Genomic DNA, 13,612 nt, shown 5'->3' on the forward strand with positions numbered 1-13,612 from the left:
ATCTCCCTCTCGTGAAGATTGTCAAAGAAAATTGTAGTGGTAATCATATGTCGTATGCATAGCCATGTGTGTTAATGTAGGGTTCAAGTTCGTAAAGAAAGGGAAGGATTTTAAGAGCAATGAAAAAAGTTGGGCCATTAGTGATCCAATAATGTTTAGATTGGGCCGAGCAATGAACTAATAATGGGCCTTTTAGGGCCCAATATCAAGTTCAAAAGATTCCGGCCACCGTCGGCCGATCCCGCCTTCTACAATCTCCTTATCCAATTTCCCCCTTTTCTTCGCGCGAAGCTCTAATGGCTTCGACGAGCCTTACCAGCGCTCTGTGCCTTTTTTCTCAAAACCCTACCAGAAGCCTCCAGTTTTCTTCTTCGATCTTCTCTTCTTGCTCCAATGTCGTCGCATTCGCTTCCAATTCCATCGGTCTTACTTCCTCCGCCAACCTCTCTCCTTCAACTTCTCGTTTCAGTTCTCGTTTCACTCGTAACTGCTCCTCCAGCACCGCTCCAGTTCGCACTTTGGATTACGAGGTACTTCTTCTGCGATTGTTTTTGTTTGGTTTGTGCAAAAATTAGGACTGTAAATTGTATGTGGCTCTGGTTTTTTATTTTCCTCCCCTATTTCGTTGAATTTCTCTGTAGTCTATCATATGTAGTATTTGTAGCTGCGTTCAGAATTTTTGGAAGTATTTCTTGGATAAAACCACTCGTCTTGCCTTCCAAAAGCGAGAAGGATAGTATCTGGACTGACTATTGTTAGAATTTTATAAATGGAAGAGAACTTTCCTTCTCTTTTCCATTCGTTATCTTTAGAAACGACGTATTTGATCAGCATACGTCGAGGAACTAGAGGTTAGAGAGCTGAAGTTTTGTATGCAGATGTCTCATTATAGCTGTGGTGAAAATTTGGGCGTAGACATATAAATGGTTTATTGGAAATGAATAATCAATCCGGCTGCATCAATTTAATGCATATAATGTTTTAAGCAAATTGGTTGTCATGATACTCTAGAATAGGATAAGAAACGGCAGGAAGAATTGTAATAATTCCTAATTGTTATGGTTTGCCTGTGCTTTGGTTGAATTATAATGATTGTTTTGCTTTGATACCATATTAAAATATTGGAGCCAATGCAATCTCACGATATTATTGATTAAGGAGATGATAAGCTCTCATATATAAATACAATCAAAAGCAATAACCCAATCACCGAATAACAACTTACATCATATAGGCGTTAGCAATTTATATCTCATGCTTACACTCAGTAAGGACGATTTTCTTATCCACCCTATATCTGGAATTGCCTTTTTCTTCGTTCACCAGTCTTTTACCCCCTGCTTACTAGATGAAATTTCATGCAGTTCACCGATAGTTCTTCTGAAGTGGAACTGAGGTTACAACTTGGGACTCAAGACATTCGTAGTTCAAAAGATGTTTATGTGGATGCAAATGAAACCTCTTTGACTATTAGAGTACAACGCCTGGGGTCTATCATAACTCTTCTGGAAACAAAGCAACTATTTGAGAAAATAAAACCTGCAGAAACAATATGGTTTGTTGTTGTCATGGTAGATAACCTCCCTACAACCAGTATGAACTACAATGTCTAAATATGACATTTCTTATGTTGAACAGGTATATTGATGAAGATCAACTAGTTATAAATTTGAAGAAGCATGATCCAGACTTGAAATGGCCCGACATTGTTGAGTCTTGGGAATCCTTAACAGCAGGATCTACACAGCTTCTAAAAGGAACTTCTATATTTTTGATAGGGGATTCAACAGATATTAACCAAAAAGTTGCTCATGAACTCGCAGTTGGACTTGGGTATTTTTTTCCTTCTCTATCTTGGGTTATTTTCATTTTCCAATGGTCGAAGTTGACAATGGTCATCAGGTAAATTTTTAGTTCATTTGAAACAACTGATTCTATGCTCTCCAGGTAATGGTCATCAACTGAATTGTGGCCTTGTAACGTAACAACTTAAACCAGGCAAATATTTTATCGCCAGATACTTCATCGGTTATCATAGGCAAGAAAAGCATTTACTTCCCTTTTTCAATTATTAACATTAAAAACTTGGAGAAATTAATGCCCTCCCAGTGTTTTAAAAAGCCCCCTAAACCATGCGCCTAGGTCCAAGGCATGACCTCAATGCCTTGTTTTCTTAATGAAATCAATTGAAAATAGTTATAAATCACTAATAGATAGTCTAAATTGATTCATTTGTGAAAAATAGGGTTAAATTAAGATAATTATTAGTTTGAGGCTTTAATTGATATAATCCCCAAGTTAAAAGGGGGAAAAAACCAACTTTGAAGGCAGAAATTCATGAAGATTCTTTAAGGCCGCCGTCTTCTTCTACTTATTCTTTTTTTCCTACAATCTCAAATAAAAATTACAATTTCTTAGAATTTTCATCATCTCAGTATTCATCGTACGATATTTCTTCATATACAAAAAAATATTTGCATATTTCTATTGTGTGCTCATGAAAAAGCCCACACTTTTTCCCTTTTAGAATTATTCCTGCTAATTTTGTCAAACTTTCATCTGAGAAATTTTTATTGTCATGATTCTTAGGTATACTCCATTGAGTACAAAAGAATTGCTGGAAACATTTTCCAAGCAGACCATTAATTCATGTAAGTACTATTTACCCTTGACATGCTTTGATGCTACTAATCATCGTCAGGGTCTTATAAACTTTTGTTCCTTTTCACAATAACCACCTTCGGGAGTGTGCTGGAGAGGTAACGGATTCCCTTAACTACTCACAATTTTATAAGTTGGTCTATATTGATTCTGAGGTCAGAATGTTATGTACCTGATCTTTGTTTCTCATCTTTTAGAAAAATGTAGAATGGAAGGCCTTCACCAGAAAAGAGGGCCACCAGCCAAAAAGGAAATACATAAACTTGCACAAAAAGATCGCCAACTTTTGGTCATAGAAAATGGAGAGTAATCACAAAATAACATTGTATTAAGAAGCCAGAAGGAAGCGTTATATGCTCTGCCTCCTCATTCAACTTCTTGAAATGAGGACTGAAAACTCTACTCAAGCAATCCCACTTTATGGATGTGAAAGGGTCCACGGCATATGATTCAAATCTGCTGCCATGCTCTTACACACCACTGCTAGTTACGACCAAAAACAAAATAGTAGCTTCCGAATTGACTCTTCAGGGCTGCAAGCCCAGAAAAGAGCTGTATATTCTCTGAATTTTTCAACTTTCACAAAGTAAAGAAGAAAGAGTGAGAGCTGAAGAAGTTGGAAAGAACGCCGATCAATGCAACAAAGATTTCCAAGAGAAGGAGCTCAAATATTTCATACCCTAAGGACGATGGTGACTATATCTGGTGGTGGAAACAATTAACTAGTGAAAAGGTAAATGGGAGGCTAATCCCTTGATGTCACCATCGCAGAGAGCCCTTTTAGTGAATCATAGTTGAGACTAGATGATTTTTGGAGATGGCCATCGTGGAAATCAAAGGTAATTTGCAACTGGGAGGGACTAGTACAAATCCCATAATCCTCCCAAAATTGGAACTCTACTGCCATCCCCACTAAGAAAAATAAGAAAAAGGTAGTGAAAGGGAGAAACCTGGGAGACTGGGGGAAATAACCTTACAATGACTTCTGGAGGCGCCTTTAGCCTTATAGACACTGCCTGCATTTCAGTCGATGAGATGAAACTCACTCACACTCACTCATAATTGTTTAATGCGACAAAGCCTAGGGTCTTAAAGGTAACCTCACGACCATTTTAGAGAGGCTACATTTTTGTTGTTTAAATTTCCTATTCCTAGCCCCTTTCTCACTAGTTCCCAATGCAACATTCCAATTCTCAAGTGTGACCCACGCCCTTCCTCGACATTTTTTTCACAAGAAATCTCTCGTAGCCTTTTCTAACTTGTTCTTCATTTTGTTTCAAGATTTTTGAAGAGAAGTAAAACACAAAAGGATACTGCTTAGCACAACCCCTCCTTTGATTGGAAAAATAAAAAAATAAAAATTATCCTTCTAGACAAAAGTTTCTTTCCACCCTTCTCCACCATTGTTTGACAGTACTAGTAAGAGATATATTGGGGATATTAGTAGGATAGTGGTAAGGGCATAGTGGCAATTAGTTAGTGGTGCCTTGGTTATAAATAAGGAGAATTGGGCACTTTAGGCATGGGAATCATTTTGGTGAGGATTATTGGTTGCAGGACTTTGTGAGACTATTGTAATTTCTTCATTGATATTGCAATATGGTTATCTTTAGTGTTATCTTATATTTTTTGTGTTTGGATACCTAACATTAACCTTGCCGCTATTTTTACAAAAAACCATTCCCACAACTTTGGCAAAAACAATAAAACAAGTGCTCCCTGGAACAATTTCCCAAAGCAAGGGGGCTTTGTGTTGGGATTTTCCATACAAGGAACCCAACACAAAACATAACAATGGAATTATCTAAAAATATCAAGAGAAATTACAATATCTATAGCTTTTGAAGGGCTATGTCCCCTCCTCTAAGGTGTCCAACTCGCCTTGTTTATAACAAAACATCACTAGCTAATTACCACTATGCCCTCACTACCATCCTAACTATATTCTCAATATATCCCTTACTAGTACTCTCACATTTTGTTGGGAGAAGACGAATTCTAGATCATATTTTAAAAGATATCAGTGTATTAGAAGATTTTATATATAAGCATAAGAACGAAGGTAGCATGTTATATAGAGATTGTAAATTGTAATTTTGGAATGTGGTTCCTCACGCGCGCACACACTAGAATATATATGTGTGTGTATATATATATTTGACAAAAACAACTTTCATTGAGAAAAAAAATGAAAGAATACACGGGCATCCAAAAAATCAAGCCCATAAAAAAGGGGGAGCTCCTACTACAAGAAAGGCAACTATATAAAATCATGTCTAAAGGATAGTTACAAAAAGTCTTCAAAATTAAAACCCAATGAGAAATATGAGACTGAACAAGAGACCAAGTTTCTCAAGCATCTCTGTCAACCCCTCTAAACACCCTACTATTCCTCTCACCCCATAATACCCAAGTAATAGCACAAACACAGGCACACCAAATAAATTGGCCTCTCTCCCCAAACGGCAGATTGAGGAGGAACTCCTCGATCATATCTCTAACATCTTTGTGTCAGGCACACAACAAGCTGAATGTCTAGAAAAAAGAATCCCAAACATAGCTCGCAAAATCACAATGCCAAAGAATATGGTTGAAATCTTCCGCCGCCTTCCGACAAAGAATACAACAAAAAGGCCCAACTATCAACGACGTCTTCCTCATAAACCTATCTAACGTATTAAAACGGCCATGAAGAACCTGCCAAGTAAATAATTTCACATTTTTAGGAACCTTAATCTTCCACAATAACGAACAGACTGACTCACCAAGAGGAGAAAGGTTAACCAAACACTGAAAAGGACTAACATGAGAACCCTTCCAAAGGATTAGGGTTCCAAACTCTCACATCTCTCCTCTCACAACAAAAGGGATGACTCTCAAGAAGAGAAAAGAGAGCAAAGGTTTGAGAGGGCCAATGGAATTGATTGCGTGCGCAATCCTTGAACCACAAAGTTTGAATAAGCACCAGCCTTGGGTCAAGAAGTCTCATGATCCTTCTTCAAAAGACTAAGAGATAGGGGCGGAGTCTCAACTACCACACTACTACTATACCACGGGAACTCCACTAGTGGATTAGTTGATTGACTAGACTGAGACTCTCTTTGATATCAATCACTTTTCTAAGAAAAAGAAAATAGCAAAAATCACAAGAGAAGCAAGGTTCACAGAAGGTTGGGAAGTAGTACTCCCGGTTCACTAGGTTCTACCACAGCAGGGCACAATCATACTCAAAAGAAGAGTTTGATCTTGGCTCAGAAGGAACGCTAGCTATATGCTTAACACATGCAAGTCAAACGTTGTTTTCGGGGAGCTAGGCAGAAGGAAAAGAGGCTCCTAGCTAAAGGTAGCTTGTCTCGCCTTTCAAAAGCGGTGGGAACAGTTGAGAACAAAGTGGCGAACGGGTGCGTAACGCGTGGGAATCTGCCGAACAGTTCGGGCCAAATCCTGAAGAAAGCTAAAAGGCGTTGTTTACTTTCATTCTGGTCTTTAGTTCCAGTCGAATTGCGAGCTTTGCTCGACACTGCTAGCGAAGCTCTATGACAGAGCATTTCCATTATTTCAATTATAGAACCAACTGCTCTCTCTCTTTCCGGCTTAGCCTACCGCTCCGTGGGCTTCTATCCCCCTGGTCGTATTCAAAGGATCTCTCAAGACCTTCTTCTGGCATCACACTTCCCTTCCCCCGAACGCTAAAAGGTGGGGGAGAAGCAAGCCGAACCTCTGATCGACCTGGAAACATCACAAATTCTCGGCGTCGAGAGAGATTTGAGATTCCTAACTGCAGCTCTCATTGCTGCTTGAAAGACGGAGACTCTTACCATCCATTTGTCGGCCTTTACGAGTGCTCTTGTTAGGTTCTTAATGAACAATAATACAATGCCGTATTCTCCGAAAATTGAGAAAGAAGAAGAGATCTTTAGAAAAAGGCTCTCGCTCATCAGTCAGCTCGGCCCCTTTCCTATTCAACGCAATCGCATTCTCGGGACCAATTGCTTTTTTTGTTTCTGTAGAAGGAAAGATTGACAGAAAGAGCACGTCCATCCTCCACAGCGACGAAAAGACTAACATACTATATGAATGCCACACAAGACTTTCTAGCAAAGTTAGAGACAACAACAAAGTAACAAATAGTAAATCAAGCATGTACATACAAAAGTTGGCAACCCAGTTTGGTGATCGACCGCCTACGTCTGGGGGGAGTATGTCCAGGAAAGATAAACTACTAATATATAAAAGTCAAGCAATTATAATATTGTATATCTGTAAATAGCGAAGATTACAGTCTGTCTCTTATACACATCTAGATGTGTATAAGAGACAGATACTATCTATATTACTAACTTTTTTTTTTTTTTTTTTCAAAACATTGGTTTAAAGTAAATAACATAGCAGAAATTTTAGATGCCAAAAAAAGCANACTCCCTCTCACTCGAACTTAGCTTTCCCCTAGATGTGAGACTCCCTCTCACTCGAACTTAGGCTCCCTAAGCATGTGAGACTCCCTCTCACTTGAGGATATCTTTTCTTCTATTAGTGAATTCCTTTCACATGTGAACTTAGGCTCCTTTTAAGTCTTGAGAACTCCTTTCTCGCAGAATAATAACTCAGGCTCTCCCTGAGTATGGAGAAATCCTTCCCAATCAGCTTTGTCTTAGGTTCCCCTAAACCAAACAAACCTTCGTGATTATAAAAACGCTCATTGTAAGAGCAAGTGAAGATCACACCGCCACAAACAAAGCATAAAACCTTCTTCAATTCAATACAATGCAGTAGGTATCCAGAAGAACTCACACAACGATCTCACAAAATAATATATGCGGCCACACTAGCACACAAACTTCTCAGGCTTAAATAGCATAGTGAAAATATGGAAAATATCCCCCAAAAAAATCAGCAAATCATTAGAAAGGGAAACATCCTAGAGAAAATATTTTGCATAATAGTTTAAATGAGAAAAGAAATATTCTGGAGAGTTAGCAACTGGAAGAACAACCTTTGAGACAAATACCCACAAAATGGAGACAACTTCTAAACAGCCCAATGAGCAAAGACCGGGAGTCTTAAACAAATATCACAAATCTAACATAGACTTTAAGAGGGTGTGTGACGATGTGTTTCGAAGGGGGATTGTAGGTTACCAAAACTACTTGCAACTAACCAACTTTTTAATTTAATTAATGGCAAACCAAGAGGATTTCATCTATTCATAACTGAGCTGATGTTCTGCATCAGTTCCCCTAATGAGAGAATGGCACTGACTGCAATGCCCACGTCTTTTTTCGTTGTCCAAAATCAAATCAGTTCTACTCAGCTCAAGAGGCAAGAAATACTCTGCTACTGTTATGCCTGGAAAGCTGACCACCATATATTGGAATATTCCTTTGCATTTTACTACTTTGCCTGTCCAATTCCAATAATGCCCTTATAATGGGTGGTTTCCACAACTGGGATGTTTAGCTTCTTCACAATGGTATGGGAGATGAAGTGGTGTGTGGTATTGCTATCTAGGATCACCCCCACCACATCAGCTTTATTGATCATTCCTTTCAACTTCATCCTCCCTGGAGGAGTCAGCCCCACCATTGGATTCAACGAGAGTCCCAAAATTTCTTCAATTTCCATGGGCCTATTGCGTTCAAAGATTTCATGTGCCTCTTCCTCCATTCCAACTTCATGCACAAGCATGACCCATAACTCCTTGTATTTGTGACCCACTGTATATTTCTTATTGCAATGGTTTGTAGAGTCATCTCTCCTTAGCCTGAAACTCAGTTTTTTGTGAATCGTCCGTAGGGAGTGTCCTTACAAGGTTGATTCATCTTTATAATTAGAGTTACAATACGTGTCAAATTAGGGTTAGATCATGGACAAAATCCGTGAACCATTAATCAAGCAACTATCTAATTGGCCGAATTCTCTCCCAGCTGTACAAATATGAATGTAAAGATGCAGTGTTTTGGGAGCAAGAAACCACCTTTTCCAAGACAATTGACATCCTTTACTAACCCCTCCCACCTAATAAGAGACGATTCTTACTTCGGAGTTACTTTAGTAGTTTGGATTAATTTTTGGATCAATAGGTGTATTCAAAACCCAAAATTTTCTGTGTACAATGGAGGGACTAAAGGATGTATTCAAGCTTCAAGGGGAGTTAGGCAAGGTGATCTCTTATCACCCATTTTATTTCTTATCATTGGTGAAGTGCTTGGTGCCTTGGTTAATAGAGCTCATGACAGTGGACTGTTTGAGGGGTTTTTGGTAGGTAAAGATAAAGTACATCTATCAATTTTGCAATTTGCAGACGATACCCTTCTTTTTTGTAAGTATGATGAAGCCATGTTAGACATTCTCATTCAAACAATTGGCTTTTTTGAATGGTGTTCGGGGCAACAAGTTAATTGGGAGAAATCAGCATTATATGGAGTCAATGTTGATGAAGCTACACCGATCTCTACTTTAAGGCTGAATTGCAAAGCAGGTAAATTGCCTTTCATCTATCTTGGCTTACCTCTTGGTGGTTACCTAAAACGATAATCTTTTTGGCAGCCTATTATAGATAAAGCCCATTTGAAACTTAATAAATGGAATAGGTATAACTTGTCTAGAGGGGGCCGTTTAACTTTATATGATTCGGTTCTAGCCAACCTACCAACTTATTATTTGTCCTTATTTCAAATGCCTTGCTCGGTGATATTAGAGTTGGAGAGACTTTTACGTAACTTCTTTTGGGAAGGTCAGAAAGGCAGCATGCTTAATCATTTGGTTAAATGGGAGTTAGCTTCTAAAGCTCTAAAAGATGGTGGTCTAGGGATTGGAAATCTGAAAAACAGAAATACAGCTTTATTGTTTAAATGGATTTGGAGATTTCTTAAGGAGCAGGACTCTCTATGGTGCAAAATTGTTAAAAGCATTCATGGGAGTTGGTCCACATCTTTGGCACACTTCGGGTCAGCTTGGTTTAAATTTGAGAAGTCCATGGATCAACATATCAAGAACTTGGAGTCAATTTGGCCCGATTGCAAAGTTTAACCTTGGTAATGGAAGGAATATCTTTCTCAGGATAGATTCATGGTGCTCTGATATTCCTTTCAAGGTTTGCTTTCCTAAGCTTTTTCACATTGCTGCTTCTCCAATTGGAGTGTCAATGATCATTGGGACTCGGTTATTGGTTCTTGGAACCTTTTATTCCGTAGGTGGCTAAAAAAAGAAGAGATTGTTGAATTTCAGCAGCTGTTGTGTAAAATTGAGGGCACTAGAATTTCTTCTTTACCAGATTCGAGATTATGGTCTTTGAATGCTTCAGGAAGGTACTCGGGGAAATCTTTGTCAAAATATTTGATTGCTTCTACTCGTTTTGAAAAGGTGATGTACAAAGCCCTTTGGAAATCAAAATGTCACAAAAGAATCAATATTTTGACTTGGATTCTGCTTTATGATGCCCTTAGTTGCTCTTTTACTTTGTAACGTAAGATGCGGAGTAAACATCTTTCACCCTCATTTTGTCTACTGTGTTTAGCCAATGGAGAAGATTTGCAGCATTTGTTATTTGATTGTTCTTTCTCAAGAAATTGCTGGTGGAACTTATTTTCTAACTTCGGTTTGCTGTGGGCTTTTGGGAACAATGTAAAGGATGATATTTCACATCTTTTGGTTGGTTCTTCTCTATCTTCTAGAGCTCAGATTATATGGTCAAATGCAGTTAAAGCTTTGGTATCTGAGATTTGGTTTGAACGTAATCAGAGAATGTTCCAGGATAATTACAAGGATTGGTCAGACAGATGGGGTTCATTTCATCTTTTAGCTTCTTCTTGGAGTTCGTAATCCAAGCTCTTTGAAGATTATTCTATTCAGGATGTTTGCCTTAATTGAAATGCTTTTGTTTTTTTCTATGTAATCAAGTATTTTAGATCTATTGTAATCTTTGAAATATCGTTTTGTATTGGATTTGATGAAGGTGCTATGGATGTGTCAACTTAGTTGAGATATCCAGGTGCATCTCCTGATTCTTATGGTTTATTTGGTTCACGTCTCTTTGTAATTTGAGCTTTGCTCTTTTCGTTATATCAATGAAAAGTTCCGTTTTCGTTTAAAAAAAAGATTAATTTTTGTTTAAATATTTTGAGTTCATTTTCATATTCTTAATTGCTAGTTTGTTTCCAATTCTCTATGAATAGAAGATTGTACTCGTGTATTCATTAACATTTGATTGATAATGAAGATTAAGTTTAGACTTCTTGGAGAGAATTCTCTCTTGTTTCAGGCTACATCAATTTGGTATCATGCCAATTGCATGCGCCAACAGCCCACTGTTGACTACTGTTGGCGGAAAATAGAAAAACTCTCATTGCCGTATATTCGACATAGCACACTAATTTACTAGAGCAAACCTTTTAGCGTACCTTTTTCAAGAACTAAGAATAAAGTTCAAGTTTAAGATAATTGCCAAGAGTGGAGAACTGGAGCACAAGAAGAGCGTTCAAAGGCAGAAGTTTTTCTTTCAGATTTGATCACGACCAATGGAGGTAGAAATGTTTTCATGAACACCTAAATTCGGGCCAATCCTTGCAGCTGGAAGAAAACACGAAAGGGATGATTGGAATCCAATGTGTTATGGGGAAATTAGTTCACCATGTGAGAAAATTTTAAGGGAAAAAAATCATCCAAAACTGAGAAGATGTGAAATTCATGGGTAGAGAAGGAGAGTGCGAAAACAAAGTACAGTCACGTAACTCACGTGAAGAAGAAGAGAAATTGTGGAAACCATGCAAAGACGAAGACAAGTCTTGCAAGGGAGAAGACAAGTCGTGCAAGGAAATGAGTAATGGTGTTGCCTAAAAAACTAAGAATTAACAATATGAAAAAGAAACTAAAAACATTTTACCAAGATCTAACCCAAACTACTAAGGTAAAATCCCTACATCAGATTCTCTTAATAACTTCTAACGTTTTGATTCCTTTTCACCCTGCATTGCACGCATATTTACAATGGGAGGTTTAACACCAAGTCCCTATGATTTACTATTTACCTCGAAATTTGATAGTGCTAACTCAGACTAGAGAACCAAAATTATGTTACATGCTTAAAATGACTTATATCACCGATTTTGCAGTGTGTTAATGACTAATCAATTCCAGGGATGCTTGCTGAAGGCTTCGAAGCTGTAGCACAAGCAGAAAACACTGTATTAGAAAGTTTAAGCAGGTATGTTTAATACTTGCCTCGTCTTTTAGCATTTGGTTGGTTGATAGAATTGGAGGATGTATGTTCTTCCTGTTGATCACACAGCCACGTCCGTGCTGTTGTTGCAACGTTAGGAGGTCAACTGGGAGCTGCAGGAAGGACTGATACTTGGAGACATCTTTATGCAGGATTCACTGTCTGGCTTTCACAAACTGAGGCTACAGGTAACTTCTCTACATTGTCTCTGTTCCATTTAGTTTCAAAATTTTCACACCCATCTTAATTTCAGTCTTTCTTTTCCACCAGTTGGTGAATACTTTAGTTTCAAAGTTTTGCAAAACTTTTTGTCTACAAGATGGCACGAGGTCCATTTCTAGTTTTCTATAGATGCAAATTTTAATGTACATTCACTTGAAACATTTTTTTTTTTTTTTGGAAACAGGAAACAATTTATTGATAAATGAAATAGGGAACCCCAACATCTATAGGTGATTACAACAAACATTTCCAATTGGAAAAGATAAACTATAATGAATAAAAGGGTATTTAGTTTTGCACTAATAGAAAGCAGTGGACATAACCAAATTCAAAAACCTATCGAAAGAGGAAAAAGAATCCCTGAAAGACGACCATTGTGCTCGCACCAAAGGCTCCAAAGGAAAGCACGAGTATTGCCAACCAAACCATCTTTTTAATACCATCAAAAGGATGATCCACCAATGTAGACACAAGAAGATCAAAAGATGTTATTAAAACACGTCAGAGACCAACTAAAAGCTTCCATAATAATATGGTAGAAACGAGAAGAGTTGAGGACTTAAAATGGCAATGACAAATGAATGTTGGTGCGCTTTAAATGCAGATGAAAGTGCAGCTAAGGAAGAAGCTAGGAGACACATGCAAGACAGTAAGCTAGCATACTCAAATGCAGAAGTTGTAGTTAAACTTCAGGGTTGGGATGATGCTCATTCAAAAGCAGTGGCTCAGGCAGCATTAAGTGCCCTTAAGCAACTTATTCTGTCGGACAAAAACCTTCCAGGTACAATTTATGTCAATCTCAAATTCATCTCATACAGAAATGTTTTCTGCATTTCAAGATATAATGAGAATATTGAAGCTTATATATATATATATATCTAAATCTAAGTCATTACTTCAGACAGCCTTACAGTTACAGATAGATAACAACTGATTTCCAATTTTCCATCAGATTCAATTCGATTTGAATTATGATCCACACGAATATGATATCATATTAATTGGAAATTGTTAAAGAGTTGATATAATTAAATTGACCGTGACCCCTCAACTTAAGCTTTTGGGTCTTACATATATTTTCAAGTCCATAAGTGGGGGAGTATTAAAGTATGAGTATAACGACATAACTAAATATAATCTTTTTTTTTTTTTTTTGAAAAGGAAACTATTGAAATAGGAAAAGAAGACGACACAAGGAGTTTACGTGGAAAACCCTAATTCAGGGAAGAAAAACCACGGTAGAAAAGAAATTATTTTATGTCATGTTTACAATAGACCCAACCTCAGATATAAATAGAATGAGGTGAAACCCTAATTTAGCAAATATAGTAAAAAGACAAAAATGCCCTTAGGGCTAATTTAACGTATTTCAACACTCCCCCTCAAGTTGGGGCATAGATATCGGCAAGACCCAACTTGCTACTACAAGCTTCAAATGTCTGTCTCGATAACCCTTTCGTAAAAACATCGGCAATCTGTTGGACTGAAGGTACATAGGGAATACAAATAGCT

General features: G+C 37.7%; 1 protein-coding gene across 1 annotated transcript in view; it reads left to right on the forward strand.

Moving 5' to 3' along the window:
- Positions 1 to 239: 239 nt before the first annotated feature.
- The window catches only part of LOC120081538 (probable inactive shikimate kinase like 2, chloroplastic), a 26,574-nt gene continuing 13,201 nt past the window's right edge, over positions 240 to 13,612 (forward strand). Inside the window, exons 1-7 of the mRNA XM_039036507.1 lie at positions 240 to 530; positions 1,365 to 1,555; positions 1,639 to 1,833; positions 2,590 to 2,651; positions 11,797 to 11,863; positions 11,948 to 12,066; positions 12,705 to 12,881. Coding sequence (XP_038892435.1) covers positions 297 to 530; positions 1,365 to 1,555; positions 1,639 to 1,833; positions 2,590 to 2,651; positions 11,797 to 11,863; positions 11,948 to 12,066; positions 12,705 to 12,881 — 1,045 coding nt within the window. The 5' untranslated portion in view covers positions 240 to 296. The remainder of the gene's footprint in view (positions 531 to 1,364; positions 1,556 to 1,638; positions 1,834 to 2,589; positions 2,652 to 11,796; positions 11,864 to 11,947; positions 12,067 to 12,704; positions 12,882 to 13,612) is intronic.

The sequence above is a fragment of the Benincasa hispida genome, chromosome 7 (assembly GCF_009727055.1).
Source record: "Benincasa hispida cultivar B227 chromosome 7, ASM972705v1, whole genome shotgun sequence".
NCBI classification, from domain to species: domain Eukaryota; kingdom Viridiplantae; phylum Streptophyta; class Magnoliopsida; order Cucurbitales; family Cucurbitaceae; genus Benincasa; species Benincasa hispida.